Here is a 22446-nt window from a genome sequence, read left to right as displayed (position 1 = left end):
GTAACCTCAAAAGCACATCAGCTACCTGCACAGTCATTCCTCAGAGGCAGGAAGTGTGCTGCATGAATGATCCCACTTCCATGAATTGTCTTACTTAACCTTCAAAAAGAACCTTATTAGCTAGAGGACGACTATTGGCCCACTTGGCAAATGAAACTGAGGCTAAGAAAGACTCAGTGACTGAACTCAGGGTCATGTCGCCGTTACTGCAAAGGACAGAAGCAATATTTGGCTGCGCTCCTAACTCCTCTGATGGATGGGAAGATAAGCAGGGTCAATAGGCTGGCCTTCCTGTATACGTATTTCAAAGTAAGGCATCTCATTAATTAATATGTTCAAAATGACCCCTTCATTTCCTCCCTGAAACTTTTTCTATGCGCCCCCCCCCCCCACAAGTCTCTTCCATCTCAATAAATAGCACCACCACTCTCTTCTGGCCAAGAAACCCAGAATTATGCTTATGTTCCCCTTTTCCCCCATAATCCAATCTGTCAATAAGTCCTATAGATTGAGACCCAAAAATTGTCATCTTCTTTCCATATCACATCTGTCTTGCAGCACCAGTCTCCTATTAGCCTCTCTCTTTCCCCCTTGTCGCTTCCCCTGAATCCTCTACGGCTGTTAAGAGTCATCTTCTCAAGACATAAATTAGGCCATGTCACTCCTTTGCTTTAATATGATTGGGGGAGGGGGTTCGCTTTGCCTTAGAACAAATTCTACATCACTGTGCTGGGTTATAAGATTCTCCGCCATCGGGCTCCAGTCTAGCCCTCCAGCATCACCTTGTGTGGCACTCTGCTTTGTTAAGCAGAGTTGATGCTCTTCCAGTCACTTGAACACACAGAACTCAGTGCCTTTTGCACGTGCTTTCTCCCCAGCTTGGAACATTTCTCTATCCCTTCTTCCTGTGGCAGCTTCATCTCATCCTAAGTCTAAGCTCAAATATCAGCCTTCAGAAGCTATGCCTGACAGCTGCATCTCTTTCTCGGATTTAATGATAACCTCCCTAATACTTCAAACATTGTATAAGTGTTTTATTTGTCTACTATTTTATCATCTGAGCCTATCAGAACCTCAGGTCAAAGATCACAACTGTTATGGTCATCATTGTTTTCCCAGAATCCAGTAGATGCCTGAAGTATAGTGGGTGCTCCCAAAATGCTTGTTGCATAATTTCCATAAATAAATGAATAGAAAACCTCTTTATAGCAAATAAGTTTTGCCAGAGAAACTCTAACCCTCCTCCTACATTATATTCTGATTCTCTTTGGATTGGCATAAGTTTTAGCAAATATAGAATCATACCAATTACGACTATGTACTAGACCACTGAATACCACCTTCTATTTCTCTCAGCCACCCAGAGCAAACTTAAAGAGAAAGGATGGGAATATCAGAGTTATGTAATATACACCACATATAAATATTTGATTTGAGATTATGGTATTTTAATCACCTATAAAAGATTTATTTAGTTTTAAAAGGCAACTATCATTGCTTTTCCGAGTAAAAATAGAATCATGCTAAGCCTCTAGAAACGTGATTAGTAAGGATTCATATTTACCAGAAGATTTAGCCATTTAAGAAAATTTCCCTCTAAATTAAAGCCAATAAATATAATTTTGGAATGAACCTAAAGAATAGTAACTGATAACATTTACTTTATACTTTTCTATTTAAAAGGCGTATCTTCTCTCATGGACACACAGTACAGGTACCTGCTAAAAGCAGGGCTCTGCTATGGAAAGACCTGGATGATTTGAACCATTCTAAACTGCTCGTTGAAAAAGAGAAAGGCTTACAAATGTTTAGCCATAGTAACCAACAGCCCTTCCCAGGACCTGTAGTCTAGTAGATCTTAGGCTTTCTCACAGATTAGAAATATTTGTCTCAGTGCCTGACATGACTTCACCATCTTATTATAATTCCCGAAGGCACTGGTATCTTTCCTTTGGTTCTCATGTCACTAGCAATTAATTTTATTGCCAAGAATGCTTGCTTTTTTCTCTAAGCTGTATATGTCTGTATAATTTTTAATGCTTGTCCTCAAACCTCGTTTTCCGACTTACTGCACTTATTTCTATTTTTCCAGGCTTTGCTCTCAATTCCAGCTAATTGTCAATAATGACTTTGCCTTAAACCCTGAGTTACTGGTCACTTTCATGCAAAAATCTGTGCTCCTTCTAACTAGAGCGAAGAGCTTCCCGTCTGCTTGCGTCTCAGTAGTCAGTCATCAAATATGGAATAAAAATCTGAAAGCCTTGTCCTTAACTGACATTTCATATAAAGAACTGACTGGGCAGCTTCTCCTATTATGTCAAGATGCTATTTATATCTTTCAAAAGCATATGAATTAAGGATCTTGGCAAAAGAAAAATTGGGCACCAAAAGACATAATCAAAGACAGAGGCAACAAATGACTGGCTTTGGACCAGATACGTTACAATGGCCAACACAGATATCATATCTGACGCCTCAGTTTTAATGCCAAACCAGGAGACGGCACTCTCTCCCGCCGTGAGCCCAAGTCACACGGGAGGTCAAATGAGGAAGCAGCAAACCAATTTTCACAATGGAGAAAAAAGTAGGGCTCCTCCTACTCAGTGTATCGAGCCAGATGGATGATCACATCTCCTCTTTCCTATGCCCATCAAAAAAAAGGTCTTGGATCTGATGCTGAGGGCTTGAAACTTAAACACATAAACAAGAATCTAATAAAAATTTATAGAATGACATTTTAACGGGGACTGAGGATACTTTCTTCTAGTAAGAGCATTCTACTTCTCTACCTGGCATTCCGTCTCTTATCACATGAGGCACAAAATAGGGGTAATTAAAAATACTTAAGGTAGTGGTGCTGACTTTAAAATTACACTGATTGATAGAAAATATCGATTACCCATTAAATTTTAAAGATGTACAATTGTTGATATAAGATACTGACAACTTTTCTTTTTTTTCCTGGAAAGAATTCTTTAAAGATAACGTGAGCTCCGAACTGGTGGTTACTGGGAATCTGAGAATCTCTTCGGTCTTCAGTGTATTTCACTGAAAGTTTTAAAGGAATTTTCACAGCAGTTGGTTTCATGTGTTTAAAAATGTGAAAGCTTTACTAAAAATTTTTCTTGATGCCACAGGGATTTAAATTAATGCTAGGATAAGAGAATGTTCTAAAGGAATGTCGAGGTCCACTGGCAATTGTTTCAAAAAAGCTTTCCTTGGAATATGATGTAATTGATCCTTATATAAAAAGGGAGCATCTTTTTCCCATTTATCTATCCATTCATTTTAATATTTGTTAAATATTTACCCTGTTTTCAACCCCGGGGAGGCGCTGTGGTACAAAGATTAACGACACTTTTTTTGATTTGAAGGAGTTCCTTCTCTACTAATAGAGGTCTTCACATTAGCAAATAACCAGAATACAACATTCTTGTAGAATAAGGGTAGGGACAGATGCACAAAGAGGGGCGTGGCTAACTTTATCATCACGATGTCAGGAGCAGCTCTGGAGAGGAAATGCCACTTGAGTCAGGTGACGAAGAGTGATGAAGTTCATCAGGGTTGAGGGCCGGACACAATGGGAACAGTGGTGTGAGACCAGCTTTCGAATCACAAGAGAGAGCTAGAAAATTTCCTTGGAAAGGAGACTAAAAAGGGACAGAAGCACTTTCCTGTTAGAATACTTTATAGGAAAATTACAGGGCTTTAAAGGCTGAGACAAAATCAGAGAATATGTTCAATTAGGAGCAGGATAAAAGAATGCACGCTTCTGTCTTCTGCTAAAATTGTGGAGCACTAGATCTGGAATTGGACTTCAAAGAGGCAATTATCAAATGGGGATGTTTTTTCCAGGTCTGTAGTATTTTTATATTGAGTTCCCCTCAGGAAGATAGGAAGGGTGAAACAAAAAGAAATGGAAGACGGTTCTGCTGAATCCGCAGGTGATGGCTACATGGCTCTTTAGGTGAAGCCAAGGATAACGAGAACACATTTCCCAACTTAGGGTTTGACCTTGTAAATCATAACTTATAAATTGTAACCATATAGTAGATCGCTGGCCCCAGAGTACCTAGATGGACGGCCTTTTGATATACTATTTTCATGTTCTTTACCAATATTCCAAAAATTATATTTCATTACTAAATGCTCATTTTAAGAATTACACTATGACAGACTCTGTAATTTAAAATTTTGAGAACTGCATAACATTTTAAGAACCGCCATTACTAAAAAGCGTTTTCTACGTTTATTGGGCATTGAGAATAATTTCCAGATTGCTCTTTGAATACATGGTGACATGAACATGGCTGTAAGTGTTTGCTTCCATTGAGCCATATCCTAAGTGGATTATTACATCTTGCAGGACTCCAACTACTTATTCACAGATTTTTCCAAAGCCTTTTCTCACTTTACAACTTCACACACATTATGGAAGTATACCTGTGTCATCAGGACTCATATAGTAAGTGTGTTTTTTTTTTAAGTTTCTTTGTAATTTAATTGATAAAACAAAAAATGGTACTGTAAGGTTGATTTGATTTGTGTTTATTCGAACTTTAGAAAGACTAAATATTTTTCCACGTGTATTTTTTAAAAAGAATTACAGTATGATATCAGAAAAGAATCCTATAAATTTGAGTACACGGTGGCCTTTAAAGAATTCTAAAATAAAAATTCACACTATATAAGAGACATAACTTTTTGCCTATGGAAAAATCCTCTTCGATTTCATTCTCACCATTAAATATTTTTAAAACCTTGGTCAGGAGAACCCAGAAAACATCGAGTTAACTCCCTGTTTTGCCTATCCTGAATAAGTATGGAAGTTACTGCTTGCAGAAAGAACCCTGGGATTCAGATTGGCCTCTTGTTGCCTGGTTACGAAATCTGAGGAAGGTCAATTACCTATTTCTGTGACTGTTTCCTCATCTGCCAAAAAGGAACAGTAATGTTTTTGTTTGTTTTTACTCAGCTGATAGGAATGCTATGAAGGCAAAACTGCACAAGTAATCATAAATCTTATATAAGGTTTAAGATCTAATTGAAAGAATCCCAAAATATAAGAATCTCTCTCCGTGTGTGTGTGTACATGTGTTATATCAACCAACACTTATTAAATCCAAACACAGTAGCACTCCCTGAAGTAAAATCCTGACATTGCCTATTCTTCTTCAGTCCTGCCATTTGGTAACAGCCCCAAGCTAAAAAGTGGTAACCTGTCCTAAGCACCATCCCGTTAGTGATGGGTGGTCCAAATCCATCACGACATCATAACAAGATTTCTGTGGCTAGCTAGTTTCTTATGATGATATAATTAAATCTGAAACAAGGGTTTTCAGCTCTTTGCTTTCCTAATTCTCTTCTTGACTCTTGAAAGTAAAAGTTATATTTACTTTTTTAGGTTATTCAAGGATTATGCTTGCTCCAGTAATTTCCTTAGTCACTGTCCTAAAAGCACTGTTTTTTTAAAGATTTCATCTATACATTTGACAGAGAGAGAGAGAGAGAGCACAAGCACACAAGCAGAGGGAGCAGCAGGCTCTCCACTGAGCAGGGAGCCTGATGTGGGGCTCAATCCCCAGGACCCTGGGATCATGACCTGAGCCGAAGGCAGATGCTTAACTGACTAAGCCACTCAGGCGCCCCTCTAAAAGCACTCTTGAGGACTTGAAGAAGGTGAATTTAATGGATTGGAAAGAGAATTGGAGTAGACAGTTCTTAATTTTAGGCCATGGTGCTGTAACTGGCTTCCCAGATGTGAAATACTGGAAGCATTTCATGTATTTCATGGAGATGGTTTATGGATATGCTTACTATCTTTGTATAAAAGAGATGATAATAAATCACTATGGCTGACTTTGGTAGCCAAACTCACTGGTCCAGAAGTCTGTCATCACCTATGCGGGAAGAGTAAGTTACCCTTGACAGAGGTCTGGATGTATTTGGAGAAGTCACCTGGCTTTTCTGAGACCTGGATCCCTCCAACTAAAAAACATGAATAATGTTTGTTCATAGGATTCAAGCACTTTCCATAATTCCTAAGACATACATATCTTTGAGAAGTGTCAAAACATATCATATATGTGTCTTCACAAACATGTATTCTGTCACATAAAATTTACAGCATTAAACGTGAAGATTTTGAAAATAAAAGCTCATATTATAATCTCTACAAAAAGATTTTTTTGGGTGTATTTTAAAAAAATTATTGGGGCACCTGGGTGGCTCAGTCCTTAAGCATCTGCTTTCGGCTCAGGTCATGATCCCAGGGTCCTGGGATCAAGCCCCGCATCGGCTCCCTGCTCAGTAGGGAGTCTGCTTCTCCCTCTCCCCCTTCCCCTTCTTGTGTCCCCTCTCTCACTGTGTCTCTGTCAAATAAATAAATAAAATCTTTAAAAACAAATTATTGACTGGGGGTGCCTGGGTGGCTCAGATGGTTAAGCGTCTGCCTTCGGCTCATGATCCCAGGGTCATTAGATCGAGCCCCGCATCGGGCTCCTGGCTCAGCGAGGAGCCTGCTTCTTTTTTTTTTATTTTAATTTTTATTGTTATGTTAATCACTATACATTACATCATTAGTTCTTGATGTAGTGTTCCATGATTCCTTGTTTGCGCATAACGCCCAGTGCTCCACGCAGAACGTGCCCTCTTTAATACCCATCACCAGGCTGAACCATCTCCCCACCCCTCTGAGGAGCCTGCTTCTCATTCTCCCTCTGCCTCTCTCCCTGCTCAGGCTCTCTCCTCTCTCTCTCTCTCTCTCTAACTCTATGTCTCAGATGAATAAATAAAATCTTTAAAAAAAAATTATTGACTGTATGAACGAGATATATATAATTGGATCAAAAAATCAAAACTCTTAGTTTAATATTTTTATAGAAAGGAAAGATAGCTTTATTTTTTCTCTTACCACAAATATTGCCAATATTTTTTTATTTCTGTATGGCAAAATACCTCATACTTCCAAGAGACATAATTTCATTCAAGATACTCTTCAAATAGTATTGCATTTCTCATTCAAATGTTAGAGTATTTTACAAGACAGTGCAAAAATCCTAAAAAACAATTTTGAAATACATACATGAATTTTTATTTTTTAATCTTGCAGGTTTCTTGAGTTTATTCTGCCAGAGGGAAGTTTTCTAATATCAGGTGAATTAAGATAGATTCTGTTCCATAGATAGTTGGCCAGAATCTGCCTGAGCCCCATAAGTAATGCCATGTCGGTGGCTAGAAGAAAGTTCAAGAACAATATCTCTGGAATGTTTCCCTTTCATGTGAAACTCCAGCTCTAAAAAAGCTCCTGAAAATGATGTATTTCCTATCTCCATAAACACAACCCCTAGACGCTCAGCCATATTTTCAGCAAATCCAAAAATAAACCCAGTTTCTTCAACTAGCCATCGCTCACTTAATATTTTGAAACACGATACAGCACAATGTTTTCTAAAGTTGAAGTATAAATCACAATTTTAAAGCACATGCTACCAGTCTCTCCAGCTAAGGAAAGAAATGGGCGGAATAACAGAGTGGTGCTGTGTCGGATTGAAAATGTAGTAACTGAGGGGAAAAAGCAAAATATTAAAAAAGTAAAAGCTATCATATCTTAGAATTGTAACTCTTTGATTTCAAGCTTTTTTGGGTAATATTAAAAAAAATCATACTTTTTTGCTACTGGGGTATATTCAGTCATTCTAGTGACAAACCTGGTGCCTCGAGCCAATAATTTAGTCTACAAATTTAGATCTACTACACAGATTTGAATTATTTCAGAGTTCCACTCTAAAGTTTACTGACAGTAGACTTTCCCATTTGAGCATCAAGATTCAATAAGCACATCATTCTTTAGAAATTGGCTTCCTTCTTAGAAATTGGTTTTATACAAAGATTCCTTTTATCAATACATAAAACATTGAACTATGATTTGGTTACTATAAAAATAAAGGCATCAAATTTATTAAATGTCCGGCCTTTAGGGAAAATCAAATAGTTGAACCGAAGTTAACATCCTTTTTTGCCTCTCCCGCACGCACCCAGCAGATGCCATTTTTCAGAGCTGTGATCACATTACGTCCGATGATATTTTAAACAAGTGCTATTTAATGCTTCACAAAATATGGAGGGTAAGCATGTCATCCTTTTGAGATAGATGACATAATAGTGTACTTTTTAAAAAAAGCATCATAAGAAAACAGATGACTGGATCTGAATCATTTCTTTTCTCCTTCCTTCATCTCTTATCCCCATACGCCCCCACTTCCTGTGTCCTGTTCACACGACACATGTACTTCCTGAGATTCTTTTGCTTCTCCTGAGAGCACGAGAGAACAGAGACATCTTTATGATGAATCTAGAAGTGGCCAGGTTTTCTCTCTGCCTACAGGATTAGGAAGAGAGCTGAACAGAGAGTGAGCAGCACTCAGGGCTTTGGGGGACAGTGACAATAACACTGCTTGGGAGACTCAGAGCACAGTATTCTTCAGACTTCACTGAGGAAAATTTTATTTTATCATTATTTTTTAAAGATTTTATTTATTTATTTGACAGAGAGAAAGAGAGAGGGAGAAAGCAAGCACAAGCAGGCAGGGGAGAGCAGGCTCCTCACTGAGAAAGGAGCCTGATGTGGGGCTTGATCCCAGGACCCTGAGATCATGACCTGAGCCAAAGACAGCCGCTTAATGGACTAAGCCACCCAGGCACCCCCACTGAGGAAAATTTTAGCTAGACTAAGTCACAAAATCCCCCAAACTAAGAAAATCATTAGACATACTGAAATTGGTAAGATAAAACACACATTTGCTTGGCACTGATTTCCTGGCGAATGCAATTATTCATCAGCATTAGTCCACACAGCACCCAAGTACAAATTAGCAAAAGGGACCCCCCCTTTTGGCAGACACCATGTGGGTAGGTGCATGGCTTGAGAGTGGAGCTGGGCTGGATTCCAACATCCTCTTGCCACCTCAAGCAGGCAGCATCGTGTAGAACGTATTAGGAACAACTGGACACGGGGATCCTATTTACATAGGTCTTTCTTTTTAGCACATTACAAATCCTAAGACAAAAATAATGTAACTGGAACATTTATCTATACTCATTGCAGAGTAGTACAGTGTCAGATTGAGAATGTAAGATTATCTATTGGCAAATGACAAATTCACTCAGTATAAATTCAGGTGAGCTGAAAAGGATACCTGATACAGATTCTTTGTAGTGAAGTCATCAAAGAACAACCAATAAAAGTCACTCTCCTTGTTTATACTAACAGGAGAGTGAATACTTACCACCATCTTCAACTGTAAAATGGAACATATCACTTGTGGCATTGGCCCCATCTTTTAAAACGTAGCATATTTTCATGTCATCAATGTCAGCTAGAAAATAACCCAAGAACAAGATGATTCATTACTAAGGTGAGATTGGTGACTCATTACTTATGGCAAATTCAACTGGCTCTTACTTCTCTGCAACCATGTTTAGGTTTCCTAATTCCAAGGGAAGCAGTGCTATATCTGATTTCTTCTATCTCTAAGCCCCTTGATTTCAGCTGTCCCACGGAAATCTGATCCCTCACCCAGATAGAGTGCAAGAGTTAGGCTATAATAATAGCAAGGTGTTGCCCCTCCCAGTGGTGTTTGCATGTTCATGCACTAAAGAAGTGACTGTCTAAATACGGAATGTCAGACTTCATGACAGGTGGAAAGGGAGATATTTTGAGGCATGAAAGATTTCCTGGCACTACCAAAAATCACGCTCTTTCCCTCCCTGGAGGGCGGCCCTCGGAGGAAAGAACTTCCCTGCCCTCCTCTGGCTAACTTTTCTTACCTCTTGCAATATATAACAGGTTGTTTTTAAGCTCTCCAGAGTTCGAATGAAAAAAATAATAAAAGGCATTTTAAATCCCAAAGACTGAAATAACAGTCATGACCCCAGAAAGCAATTAGCATAGAAAACATCTAATAAAAACCGAAACTTTTATTCATAGTGAAAAGTTATCCTGCCTCAGGAAGGCTCTTTCTTTTGCTTTCTGCCCTAACTCTCAAATATACCGGCATAGTTTGTTTTCAGTGATTGACTAACATACAACTTCAAAAATTTATTCACCCATTTTACTAGTTCCTCTCCTAAATTATGCAGCACAGACAACATAATAAACCAAGCATCATCCTGTTCTGTGATGCTCGCGCAATACGCTGTTATTGACCTGGGCCAGGCAGTAAGTAGTTATTTCCAAGGCTACTTAAAATCAAGATCACAGCTAAGGGTAGCTTCCACAGTGGCATGTAATGTTTATGTGTCTCAGGGGGACTCTATAGTTTTTCCATCTTCTAAGAGGTCTACCAAGTTTGTGCTATCAAGTCCACAAGCATCATATGTAAGAAAATGACTTTATGAAAGAATAAGCTCAAGTGATGTAAGGTACTGGCATCAACACTCCATGAATTTCTGTGACCCCATTTGACAGATGTGAAACGTACAAGCTCCCTTGCTCATACAGTTCTGAAAGGTGACTTGCTTACAACCCGACAGCCGAGGAGGGTAAAATTGATTTAATAGTTAAGGGTAGCTTCTTGTAAAAGGGGTACTAGGAGATGGAGCAAATTCAAGACATTTTATTCCCCCTTAGCATTTTATTTCTAACTCTGCTGTAATTTCCCCAATTTCTGCCTAGTTTTGTATCTTTCTGTGTGGCTACCTTTCCTAGAAGGCAGAAAACTTCTGGGATTGGTTTTTTTTTTTTTCCATCTTAACTTCCCAGAGTCCTTTGCTTAGGGTCTAATATTCAGTAACGGCTCAAATGTTTCTTAAAACGAAAGAGCCCAGAGGTCTGGTGGACCACACTTGGACTGCTACCTCCGCATGTGTGATGTTTCAACAGAGGTAAGGAGCGAAGCCCCTGCAAGGTCTTTACCTGTCTACTCCTACAACTCTGACCCCTTACAACCTTTTAATTCATCAGGAAGGAATGAAGTGAACTGTACCCTGAGGACACATCCTTAGCCTAAGGACAAAGTCCTCTGGTCATGTGGAAAGAGCTTTTTCCAAACTTCCCCATTTGCTCTTTAACTATGTAAGAAAATCTAAAGGCTCTACTATGAGAAAAGGAAAAATTCATTAGTACACCCAAGCTCTGCATAAATTACCACTTCAAAAGTGATTTTTTAAAAACTTTTTTTTAAAAGTGAACATGAATGCAATTAAGACATGCAGGTGTCAAATTTTCTGTCCATGTTAGGGCATGCAATATTGATTAGTTGGAACAAATCAAAACCCTTTTCATTTTCTTTATAACTCAGTTAATAATTCATGGTTCAAAAAAGGGACTAAAAAAGGTCTAAAAAAATCTCAAATAAGTAAAGACTTTGATCATAGTGCTGTTATTCTATAGGAAACTCTAAAGCTATCAAAAACATCATAAATTATATATAAACACTCACTTCTTAAGGCACACTAGTATTAGGAAGATCAAAACCTACTAGCAAAAAAATGTTATTTCCTTTCAGTAAACAACTAACAATTAACTGGATTTTCTTCTTTTTTTTAATTTTATTTTATTATGTTATGTTAATCACCATACATTACATCATTAGTTTTTGATGTAGTGTTCCATGATTCATTGTCTGCGTATAACACCCGGTGCTCCATTCAATATGTGCCCTCCTTAATACCCATCACCAGGCTAACCCATCCCCCCCACCCCCTCCCCTCTAGAACCCTCTGTTTCTCAGAGTCCATAGTCTCTCATGGTTTGTCTCCCCCTCCACTTCCCCCCCTTCATTTTTCCCTTCCTACTATCTTCTTCTTTTTTTTTAACATATAATGTATTATTTGTTTCAGAGGTACAGGTCTGTGATTCAAGTCTTAACACAATTCACAGTGCTCACCATAGCACATACCCTACCCAATGTCTATCACCCAGCCACCCCATCCCTCCCACCCCCACCACTCCAGCAACACTCAGTTTGTTTCCTGAGATTAAGAATTCCTCATATCAGTGAGGTCATATGATACATGTCTTACTCTGATTGACTTATTTCACTCAGCATAATACCCTCCAGTTCCATCCACATTGCTGCAAATGGCAAGGTTTTGGGGTTTTTTTTTGATGGCTGCATAATATTCCATTGTATATATATACCACATCTTTATCCATTCATCTGTCGATGGACATCTTGGCTCTTTCCATAGTTTGGCTATTGTGGACATTGCTGCTATAAACATTGGGGTGCATGTACCTCTTTGGATCACTACATTTGTATCTTTGGGGTAAATACCCAGTAGTGCAATTGCTGGGTCATAGGGTAGCTCTATTTTCAACTTTTTCTTCTAATTACTGATCATGCATTGGATTTATTTCAGTTCATGTATACAAACATTCCATGATTTTGTGTTTTCGTTTTAATTCTAAGTTCACTGACAAACCTGGCAACCACACCTTGGTTCAAACTCTTTGGGGGAAGTTTCTAAAAGTGATCTGTAATGTATCTCCCACAAGATATCACTGTGTACTTATTATAGAGAAAAAAGTCCAGGTCCTTGAGACAAGTGATGGAGACAGCAGGGGCACCCTGGCAAAGAGGCAACATTGAAATAATTTCTCTAATTTGTCTAATTCTACCTTGTTAAGTCTTCCTAATAATAAAATTGAATGAGGTTTAGAAATGAATGGATTTTCTTCTCCCAGGGACCAACTAGCAAATCGATTTGGGAATAACCTTCTTTGCCCACATATGCTAACTTGACTTAACCAGCGCACTGAAAATCCATCAAAATAGAGTTCAGCTTATCCCTTCGGGATAACAGAAACACAAAAACAAATACAAAGTTAGCATCGTCCTCACTCAAGGTACTGCTTTTATTTCCCTTCGAAGAGAGCAACACAGTAGCTGTATAATGGAGCATCTCCATTTTTACTCATCCATCTCGTCTTAAGAAATAACCACCCTGAACCAAACCGCAGCCTCAACTTGCTTAAATGAGTGCTCTGTGATGAACTACCAACAGCCTTCCCAAGCAGTGTTTGGGTTCTTATTGGAATGTGCTCATTTCTCTTATAATCTTAAAAATGTATCTTCACTTGTTATAATAAACTGACTATATTTACAAATGACCATAAAGAGTAATCATGGTGAGTCCTTATCAGTGAGAGAGAGAGAGAGACAGCCTCTTTCTGAAATAGCATAATTTAGGGTTCGATATTTAAGATATAATATTCCAACATTTTCAGCTGTTGGACCTGGTCCATAGAATTTTAAATTAAATAGTCTGCTTGTCTTCTTCCACAAATTCTTTAAAAAAAAAAATCCTTAAAGTCAGATTACTTTTTCAGGTCAGAGGACCAATGTGAAGTCACATTTTCTATCCTGTAATATATTCCTTTCATCCTCTTCACTTTCCATGAAAATAAACCAGTCTAAGATTGCATGGCATCTCTGTCCTCAGAAAGCCCTCACACACAAGTGTCCTGCTGGTCTGGCATGACACTTGGCACTCTGAGCTTTTCCTGTCCCAGCAGCCCCTAGAATATATTCAGGCTTTCAGCCAAGCATCAGGAGGTTGGAGTGCAAGGGCTATTTGCCAGCATCTAAAACAGAGAAGCAGTTCACTTTAACACTATACTTTGCGACATCCGTTTATTAAAGCATTTGTTAGAGCCCAACACTGTTGCGGGAAAAGAACACCCCCACTGGGATGCTCCAAGGGTAAACTTCATCTCCACTCACAGAGCCCACATAGGAGAGATCTAGTTTCCATCCTGACATGGTGAGATTTTCATGAAAGCCACCCGAAGCCCTCTGTAGTTAAGGTCGCACATTCTAGAGAACAGAGCCCTGCCTCCCAAGCCAGCATACTGAATGGGCTTCTCCTTTCAGTCACTGAGTAACTCTGCAGAGGTCATCTGCCCTTCCTGTCTCAGATTGTGTCCACACACAAAGAAAATTTAGGTTAGAAAAACGCTTTAGCTTCAAGAATGCAGATGCTAGAGGTGTTTGCCTAAGTCATAAAATATCAGAGAAGAATTATAAATCTACAAAGTAGGTATAAACACATTTTTTTCAATTACAAAGTTTCCAAGAACTGTAACAGGATTAGAACAATGCTCTCACAATTAATCAAAGTAATATAGATTTGAAGGCTCTATTTCAATGGTAGGTGAAAATAACAGCAAGAAGAATACAGAGAATGTAGATAGCACATCTTTCTCTAAGGTGCCCAAATGCTTCATGAGCAACCTGCAGCGTACCCAACAGGCCACTGTTGGGTACAGGGGTGGAGGACAGGGGTGGCAAAGAAAGCAGAACTAAAAAGCCTGCTTCATTCTTAATTCACCCAAGTCTAGTTCCTGCCTTGGCAGCATACCTTGCTGCTGTTGAAAGACACTCGTGCTTCTTCTTATGGCCGGGCACTGCAGTGGGACATACAGCAAGAGGCGAGCTCTTCTCCCAGAAAAGTGAGTCTCTGTATTGCCCCCCCATCTATTTCCCTTACCTTTTCTTCCCTTACATTCAAATTTGATCCCTTACTTACAAAGTTTTTGGGGATAGCCATACCCTCAGAAAATAAGACCTGCATTTTCCATTGGGTATAAGGAAAGAAAAGCATGCCATACCTTGCGTAAACTGAGTCACACTGTGGTTGCCTCTGTCCAGGTTGAGGAGATATCCGTGTTGAGGGGTCTCTGTCACAATAAACCTGAGAGAAAAATGTAGGCTGTCTCTGTCCTCCGCTTTCAATATTTTGCTTGTGATCATGAACCCCAAGTGACCAGTAGCCAGAGTGCGAAGTGTGGAGGCCCCTTTGTTCACGGCAATTTGGGGGACACTATCGTCAACAGCTGAGACCTGGATTTTCATCACTTGGGGTCTCCTTGTTTCAAATATTGTATCAGGGAAAACATAGAACTCTGTATGGGAACCATCAGTCACCGTGAAGGAGAAGCTGTCTTCACTCGACTCAGTGCCATCATGTCTGTAGCTGATTAAGTTTTCATTCAAGTCTTGCTTGGTAAAAACCGTGGTAGGTCTGGTATTGTTGAATAGGAGTTGGCCATGAACAGGCACCTGGGTGACAATGAACTTCAGAAGTTTGTCAGGAGTATCTCTGTCTTCGACAGTGAGTTCAAAGGGAGTGATCAGCTTGTTTTCACCCTCACTGACAACCAGGTTATGGATGGTGACCACTGGCTTTTTGTTATCCACATCACTAATGGAGATTCGGAATGTCCGAAAGACAGGGTTACGTCCATCGGTGACTTGAAACTCAAAGCTGTCCATCTTGACTTCATCATCAGCTGTGTGGATGTAGTAGATTTTGTTGCCAGCCAGTTGGAGCTGAGTGAAAGATGTGATGGATGCTCCAAGTTGATCTGTGCACTCTAAGTGACCTCTCATGGGAGCCCTGGTGATGGTAAAAACTAAGTTTTCATCAGGACTGTTCAAGTCACTGGTGCTTAGTAGGTCTGTTGTGAGGGTGACTTTGCCACCTTCTTTCAAGGATACTCCCTTGCTTATCACATCTGGGAAGACAATGTCAATGTTCCCAATGGAAACATAAAAGTAGCGATCTATGAGGGCATTTATTCCATCAGTCACATCAAATTTAATTAGGTCCCGAATGCCCTCTTGTCCAAAATGGACATACTGGATTAAGTTTCTGTCCACTTCATCCTGGGTGAAATTCATGCCCAGTGTGATATTTTCAAAGGCACCTGTAGGTTTTTGTCTCTGCAATAAGCCATGTCCTGGCCCATAACGAATAATATAAACCAAAGATTTGTCTTCAGAGTCCAAATCAGTTGCCATTAATATTTTGTTGTTGATAATTTTGGTTTCCCCAATTTCTATTTCTAGTCCATTATTGATAGTCATTCTGGGGGTTTCATCATCAACTGGGATAACTATAATGAGGACCATCCTTTCCACTGAGTGCTTACCATCCGTTAGTCTAATCACAAAACTGTCTTCCTGAGTCTCAGAGTCATCATGCTCATAAATAATGCTTGAACTCTCTAGGATCTGGTCCAAGGTGAAGCTTTCAACCAAAACTGTGCCATTTATCAGCTGGTTCATGATGTGACCGTGAGTAGGAAATTGGGTAATAGTGAAAGTTAGATCATCCGGGGGGATGTCAGCATCAGCAGCATTGAGAATGGGCGTATCGATCACCAGACTCATGCCTTCCATCACCATAAATTCTCTCATAAATATTTCCGGCTGTTCATCATTGGTGGGAATGATGACAATGGGGAAAAAATGTCTCTCTGAAAAGTTAATGCCATCAGAGCAACGAAATATAAATCGGTCTTCTACAGGTTCGACCCCTTTATGGACACTCTGGACATAGTTAATATGACTCTGCCTGAGGTCTTTCAGGGTAAAGGCACTTACGGCAATTCCTGCTCTTGATTTCTCAGAGCCTGGAGCTGGAGAAATGTTTTCAACATAACCGGAGGTAGGCTGAATAACTATGGTGCACAAGATGTCATCAGTTAGTGAATCAATATCTTCAGCACTTATATGTGTTGAGGTTATAACACTTTTATCACCTTCCACGACTATAAACTGTTCATCCACAGAAATTTCTGGAGCCTGGTTATCAACAGGGAGGATGGTTACCCACATGGTAACTCCTTGGATAGTATTGCCACCTATTACCCATTCTTGAGACATATCTGACAGACTCAGGTTAAATGAGTCCCCTCTGGGCAACAGGCCTATCTCACCACTAGTGTGGGCATAGACAGCAGAGCCCTCTAAGATATCCCTTTGGGTAAACTGCTCTGCTGGAACTCCATTGACCAGGATTTCTCCATATAAGGGTGGATCTTCCAAGATGAAAGTCAACATCAAATCATCAGTGTCCTCCTCAGTCCCCTTGATTATACTGGCAGTAATTTCAGTAGCTCCATTTTCTAGAACATCTAGATATGACCCCAGAGTGCCAGCAGGAAGGCTCAGCATGGGGACCTCATCATCCGCTGGCCGGACATTCACTCTGAGAGTGATGGGCACCACGTGGTGTCTGTCACTGACCTCCAAGGAACAGCTATCGGTGAGGGACTCATCTCCGTTATGGGCATAGGAAATCCGACCCTGTTTTATGTCTTCCAAGTAGAAGACCTCCCCTACATGCAGTACCTGTCCAGACACCCTCATGTGGCCATGTTTGGGTGCCTGCGTGAGAGTGAAAGAGATGTGCGTGATGTCAGTGTCTACATCATCCACACTCAACTCAGTCTCACTCAGGATGTGGTGTCCCTTCTCCTGAATGGTGAAACCCGTGTTGAGGATCTCAGGTGGCTGGTTGTCCACTGGCTGCAAGTAAAGGGTGAAGGTGCCCGGAGCCACATTCCCAGCTTGGTCCTCCACCTGGAACTGGAACTGGGCCACTCGGGCAGCCACTCCCAGTTCCTGCTGCGGGGGTCTGTAAGCAATTTTATGGTGGTTGATCTGGGCTTGGGTAAAATGGGCCACGACGACTGAGGGGCTGTCAGTCAGGACCAAGGTGCCCAGTGGTGCTGGCGAGCGGTTTTCATCTGTGTCCATGGGGGGCTGGGTCACTGTGTAACGCAGTTCTCGGTCATCTGTGTCCAGGTCAGTGTAGCGAAGCCACTTCCTCCTCAGCGGGGTGAGCTGGGATTCCTGCACCACCATCCGAAGGGGACAGCCGCTGCCCAGCTCTGGAGGGAGGCGATCCACAGGATGAATGCGTATCACAAACCTGTGTGGTCCCGATTGATTAGGGGGGTCATGGTTATCCTGCACTCGAAATGTGAACTGGTCCATCACTGGCCCGGGACTATGGGGCCCTGAGTGCCTGTAGAACAGCCTCCCCTCAGTTATGTCCTGCTGCCGCCACTCTGTCACCGTTTGCTCATAGAATGCTCCCTGTCTCCTCCAAGGGCCCCTGCTCAGTTCCTCCTCCTCCTCCTCCTCCTCACGGGGAGGATGAGTTTGGCGGAGAAGCAGATGCCCTACGGTTGAGGAGGGCGGCTCCAGCACAAAAAGCAGCAGAGAGTCATCTGAGTCAATGTCAGTTGCACTTAGAGCAAGCGGCAGGATGGGCGCCGTTTCACCTTCTGCCAGTGTTAGCCCCGTGTTAGCATTGAGGACTGGTGGTTGGTCATCCACAGGCACTAAGGTGATGGGGAACAGGAACTGCACCTGGTGCCTGCGTCCTCCATCCACCATTCGAAGGACAAGGTTGTCACTCAGTGAACCATCTTTGTCATCGTGATGGTAGACCACCTGGCCGGCTGCTAGCTCGGCCACCGTAAAGGTCTTAGGGGCAGCACTGCCATCGGTGGCACCCAGAAGGACAAGGTGACCGTGCCGGAGCCCAGCCACCACCTCCAGCTGCACTGCCTCCAGGTCATCCTCGTCGCTGATGACCAAGTTTTGTGGTCCGATGCCCGCAGGGCCTGTAAGGGGTCGGGACTGGCCCTCGTAAAGAATGAGACCGGTGTTCCGGGTGACCACGGGAGCCAGTGTGTTCATGGGCTTCACTACTACCATAAACGCAAAAGGGTCTGAGGCAGCTCCTTCCGGGTCCACTACCTCCAACTCCAGTTCAAAGAGACGTTCCTGGTCAGAGTCCTCAGACGGGGGCTGGTAGGCAATCTTCAAGAGCCGCAGGTCCCTCTGAGTGAAGGAGGAGAGGGGCAGGCTACGATCATCAGTACTTACTAGGTAGCCCTGGCCAGGCTGGAAAGGAGAGGTGAGGTTGAAGATCAACAGGTCAGGGGGCGACTCAGCATCCTCGGCGGCCAGCATGTCTGGGGTCAGGGCGGTGAGTACAAACTGGTCCACCTCCATCATCATCATGGCCACGAAACTGGGCTTGGGTGCGGTGTTCTCTGCCCCTCCTCGGATTCTCACCAGCACCTGGAAGTGCTCACGCTTCAAAGCAGGCCTCCCCACAGGCGAACCTCGAGAGCGCAGCTCCACCACCATGGGCACCCAATCCCTATTTGGTGACCGACTGGGGGCCGTGTGGCGGTAGCGCACGCCTAGCTCCTGGAAAGCCCTGCAGTCCATCAGGAGAGGCTCCTGGGCGCCCCCCTCGCTGGCTCCACCCGGAACCTGCGGGTAGTAAAGGAGTTCCCCGTAGCGAGGCAGCGCGCTCAGGCCGGACAGGATGCCCACGCGACACTCCTCGGTCTCGGGCTGGTAGGCGAACTCCAGGCTCCGCGCGTCCAGGGCATTGCTGGTCCCCAGCAGCTCCTCCACGACGAGGGGCAAGTTTCGAGTCACAACCTCCAGCTGGGTGAAGAGCACCTCCACCTCCAGCACCAAGGGTAGCACTGCTGCCCCTCCCGACGCGTCGTAGCGCAGCTGCAGCCGAATGCGATCCCGCGACGGGCTGCGCCCGCCCAGGTGCGAATAACGCACCTCTCCCGGGCCGAAGTCGCACCGGAAGCGCTTGGGACTCAGGCGGCCAGGCCTCTGGGCCAGCGCGTCGTTGTCTAGCACGGTCACCGCGCAGCGGTCCCCCGGCTGCACCTGCAGCACCAGGTCGTGCAGAGGATCCAACCAGACCTCGCGGCCGAAGGGCACCCGGAGCCCACGGTTCGCCAGCACTATGGCCTCCTCGGCGGGGACCCCTGCAGCCCCCGCGAGATCCGGGGACAGCAACGCCCGGCCAGGGGCAGCGGGCTGTGCCGGGACGCACCTTACCAGTGACAGGAGAAGCAGCAGCAGCAACACGAGGCGGGGCGGCAGCGCAGGTATCGGCTGAAAACTGGCGGAGTAGGACACCCCGCCGGCGCGGGAGGCGATCCCGGGGGTCCTGGCCACGTGCATGGTCCGGGTGTTAGAGTTCGGACAGGTCAGCCTGAGAGAGCGCAGTCAGTCCCCCGGCAGGGAGCAAGAGAGCCCTCCGGAAAGTGCCTGGAAACCCGTACTCTGTAGCTGCGGCTGGGCCAGGTTGGAAAGTTGCGCGGGCCGGGCCGGGCTGGCGCTGCTGCGGAGGCTGAGCCCCACTGGCCGTCCCGCTCCGCCGCCTGCCGCACACTGGCTGGGAGAACCGAGTCCCTCCACTCCTGCTTCCCAGGTCCCGGGACCTAGAGCTTTGAGGGAAACTCCTCCCCTAGCACCCCCCCAGTCCTCCCAGGAGGCCAATCGTTGGTCCCGGGAGGAGGCCCCGAGTCCAGGGTTGGGTAGTGATATCTGCCAATCAGCTCCTAGGGGCGGAGGCGGGGAAACCGTACGGAGGGGAGGAGATACAAGGCGCTACATGTTGTCCTGGAAGCCACTGGCGGTCTCGGGGTGCCCACCTTTGCTCACGTTTCGCTGTGGGATGCCAGGGTTGTGGTTCCAGCAGAGGGGTTGGGACATGCGGCTGGGCTTAAATCAGTTCTTCAGCTGCCTGGGATCCAGGATTACCCATTTTAGCTCCCATCCCCTTCGATTCGATGCAGTCTCGCGCGGGGGAGTGTGTGGTTATTGCTCACTGAAATTTGCAAACCGGAGAGGAAAGTTATTCGCAATGTCTCTTGTGTTTGACTCGAAACCCAGAGCAGTTTGGGAAGAAAGGCTGGGGCATATTTGCAAAAGAAGGACAACTAGAATTAAAAGTCAATGCTAGAGCAGGTTGCTCACACACACACACACACACACACACACACACACACACACACCCCACCCCACCCGGGGCCGCTGCCGTCTCCTCGTAAATTACAAGGGGCACAGTCCTTGGTGGTGAGTTTTAAACAAGCCCCTCCTTTGCAACCAAAGTTCAGAGTAAGAGTAAAAGGGAGGTGGGAGGGGGTCGGGAGGGACATTTGGAACGCGTGAGAAATGCACTCAGCCCGATCGCAATAGCGAGACTAGCCCCCCAAAATAAGATCTAGGGAATGTAGCCCCAGGCTCTCCCAAAGCAGCCGCTGTTCGGGTAGCTGTCGTTAGAAACGTTCCTGTTCTCTTTGCAGTAATTAGACCAAGTACAAACTAAACCTACTTGTCAGCATCACATTTCTTTGCATGCCAAGAGAATTGATAAATATCCGGAGGGCCAACGAAAATAGGTCAGCTCCCATTTCAGTGAGCCGGTTTTTAAGTCAGAGTTTGAGCTCTTCCTGCCCCCTTGTGTTTGTGCGGTTTGAGAAGTGTGCGATTTCCCCTTCTGCAAGGTTTCTAACAGCACCCACCTATTCGAAGAAAAAAGAAGAGACCTCACAGTTAAAACCCAGCCATTTCCAGATTCGTTTCTTGAGCAGTCTTTACTTACCCTGATCAAAATGTTTTCTTTTGGAGAATGTTGTTTTCTGTTCAGTAACACAAATCAGATTATTAGTCGGAATATAGAATTGGAATCAGGGTCATCCTGCACTTTTCCTGTTTAAAAATAGTTTAGATTTGGGAAAGAAAATAGTGTAAGACACTGCTGTGACATTTTCAATTTCAGTCAAAACTGAAGATCTAAAACGCATATGGAGGTACATTTCGGTAAGAAATACTTTATTAACCCTTCCAGGATGTTCCCCTGAGCTTCTCCAGTCCAGAATTTTGATCCCTGCCAGCACACTCACAGCTACTTTCCTGGTCACAGCCCAGCCTCTATATGGAGTATTGCTGGGAAGTGTCAGATTCTGCTCCAGGAAGGCCACTGAGCCATGTCTGTCCCTGGGAGTTAGAGATGGAAAATTCTGAAATCTTTTAAAAAGAAGCCAGACACACACAGAGAGAGAGATTAATTTAAAGGAGCCACTCATACCAGCAAACAAATGACATTTAGTTAATTGAATATTAATCGAACTAATTATTAATGCTTTGCACTTCGGGGGAGCTTTTAACTCCCACTTATGATTGATGAATACATTTCACAACTTAGTATAAAATGAGCATCCAGGAACCTAGAAGGGATGTGGCTGAAATTTTAAACATATGAGAAAACCCCCATCCAAGTCCACCGATTTCCAATTTACTTTGGTGTTATTATTTTATAGCTTCTTATAATGATTCATTATGGCAAACAGAATTCAAATTGCAGTGACAAGGGGAAATTTTACTCTTTCCCGTTCACAAATAGAACAAATGGAAAGATGCCAAATGAAATAGAACATCAGTTTCAGAATATGGTTCTTTATATATTATATTTCAAATTCTGGTTACATACTTTGAAACCTGTCAACTGGGAGCTGAGTGATTCTTATTCAGGCATTGTGACCCTGGGTCCACTCTGACCAGGACCAGACCAACAGCCTGACCCCTTGATGCTTCCCAGTGGCTCCAGGCTTTTCCTTTCTTCCTTTTAAAGTCCAACTCTGTTTGACTTGCAAGCGATGATAAGATCAGCATTTGAAGTATGGTAGCATGCCCAAAGGGCAGAGTTCAGTATTTTGTTTCACGGTAAGAATAGAGGTCCACAGTTATTTTTAAGTAGCCTAAGGAAATCAATAAACTATAATCTTTTTTTTACTTTTTAATTTAGACTGCCTTGAAG

General features: G+C 43.2%; 1 protein-coding gene across 1 annotated transcript in view; it reads right to left on the bottom strand.

Annotated features, from left to right (window-relative positions):
• Positions 1 to 19805, bottom strand: part of FREM2 (FRAS1 related extracellular matrix 2) — a 155388-nt gene extending 135583 nt beyond the window's left edge. The window contains exons 1-2 of the mRNA XM_028107332.2: positions 14615 to 19805; positions 9288 to 9377 (exon numbers count right to left, since the gene is read on the bottom strand). Of these exons, the coding sequence (XP_027963133.2) occupies positions 9288 to 9377; positions 14615 to 19805 (5281 nt within the window). The remainder of the gene's footprint in view (positions 1 to 9287; positions 9378 to 14614) is intronic.
• Between the last annotated feature and the right edge of the window lie 2641 nt (positions 19806 to 22446).

Source organism: Eumetopias jubatus, unplaced genomic scaffold (assembly GCF_037043125.1).
Source record: "Eumetopias jubatus isolate StellerSeaLion01/CBP00866 unplaced genomic scaffold, mEumJub1_p1.0 scaffold_3, whole genome shotgun sequence".
Lineage (NCBI taxonomy): Eukaryota > Metazoa > Chordata > Mammalia > Carnivora > Otariidae > Eumetopias > Eumetopias jubatus.
This window is presented reverse-complemented; position numbering and strand designations above follow the sequence as displayed.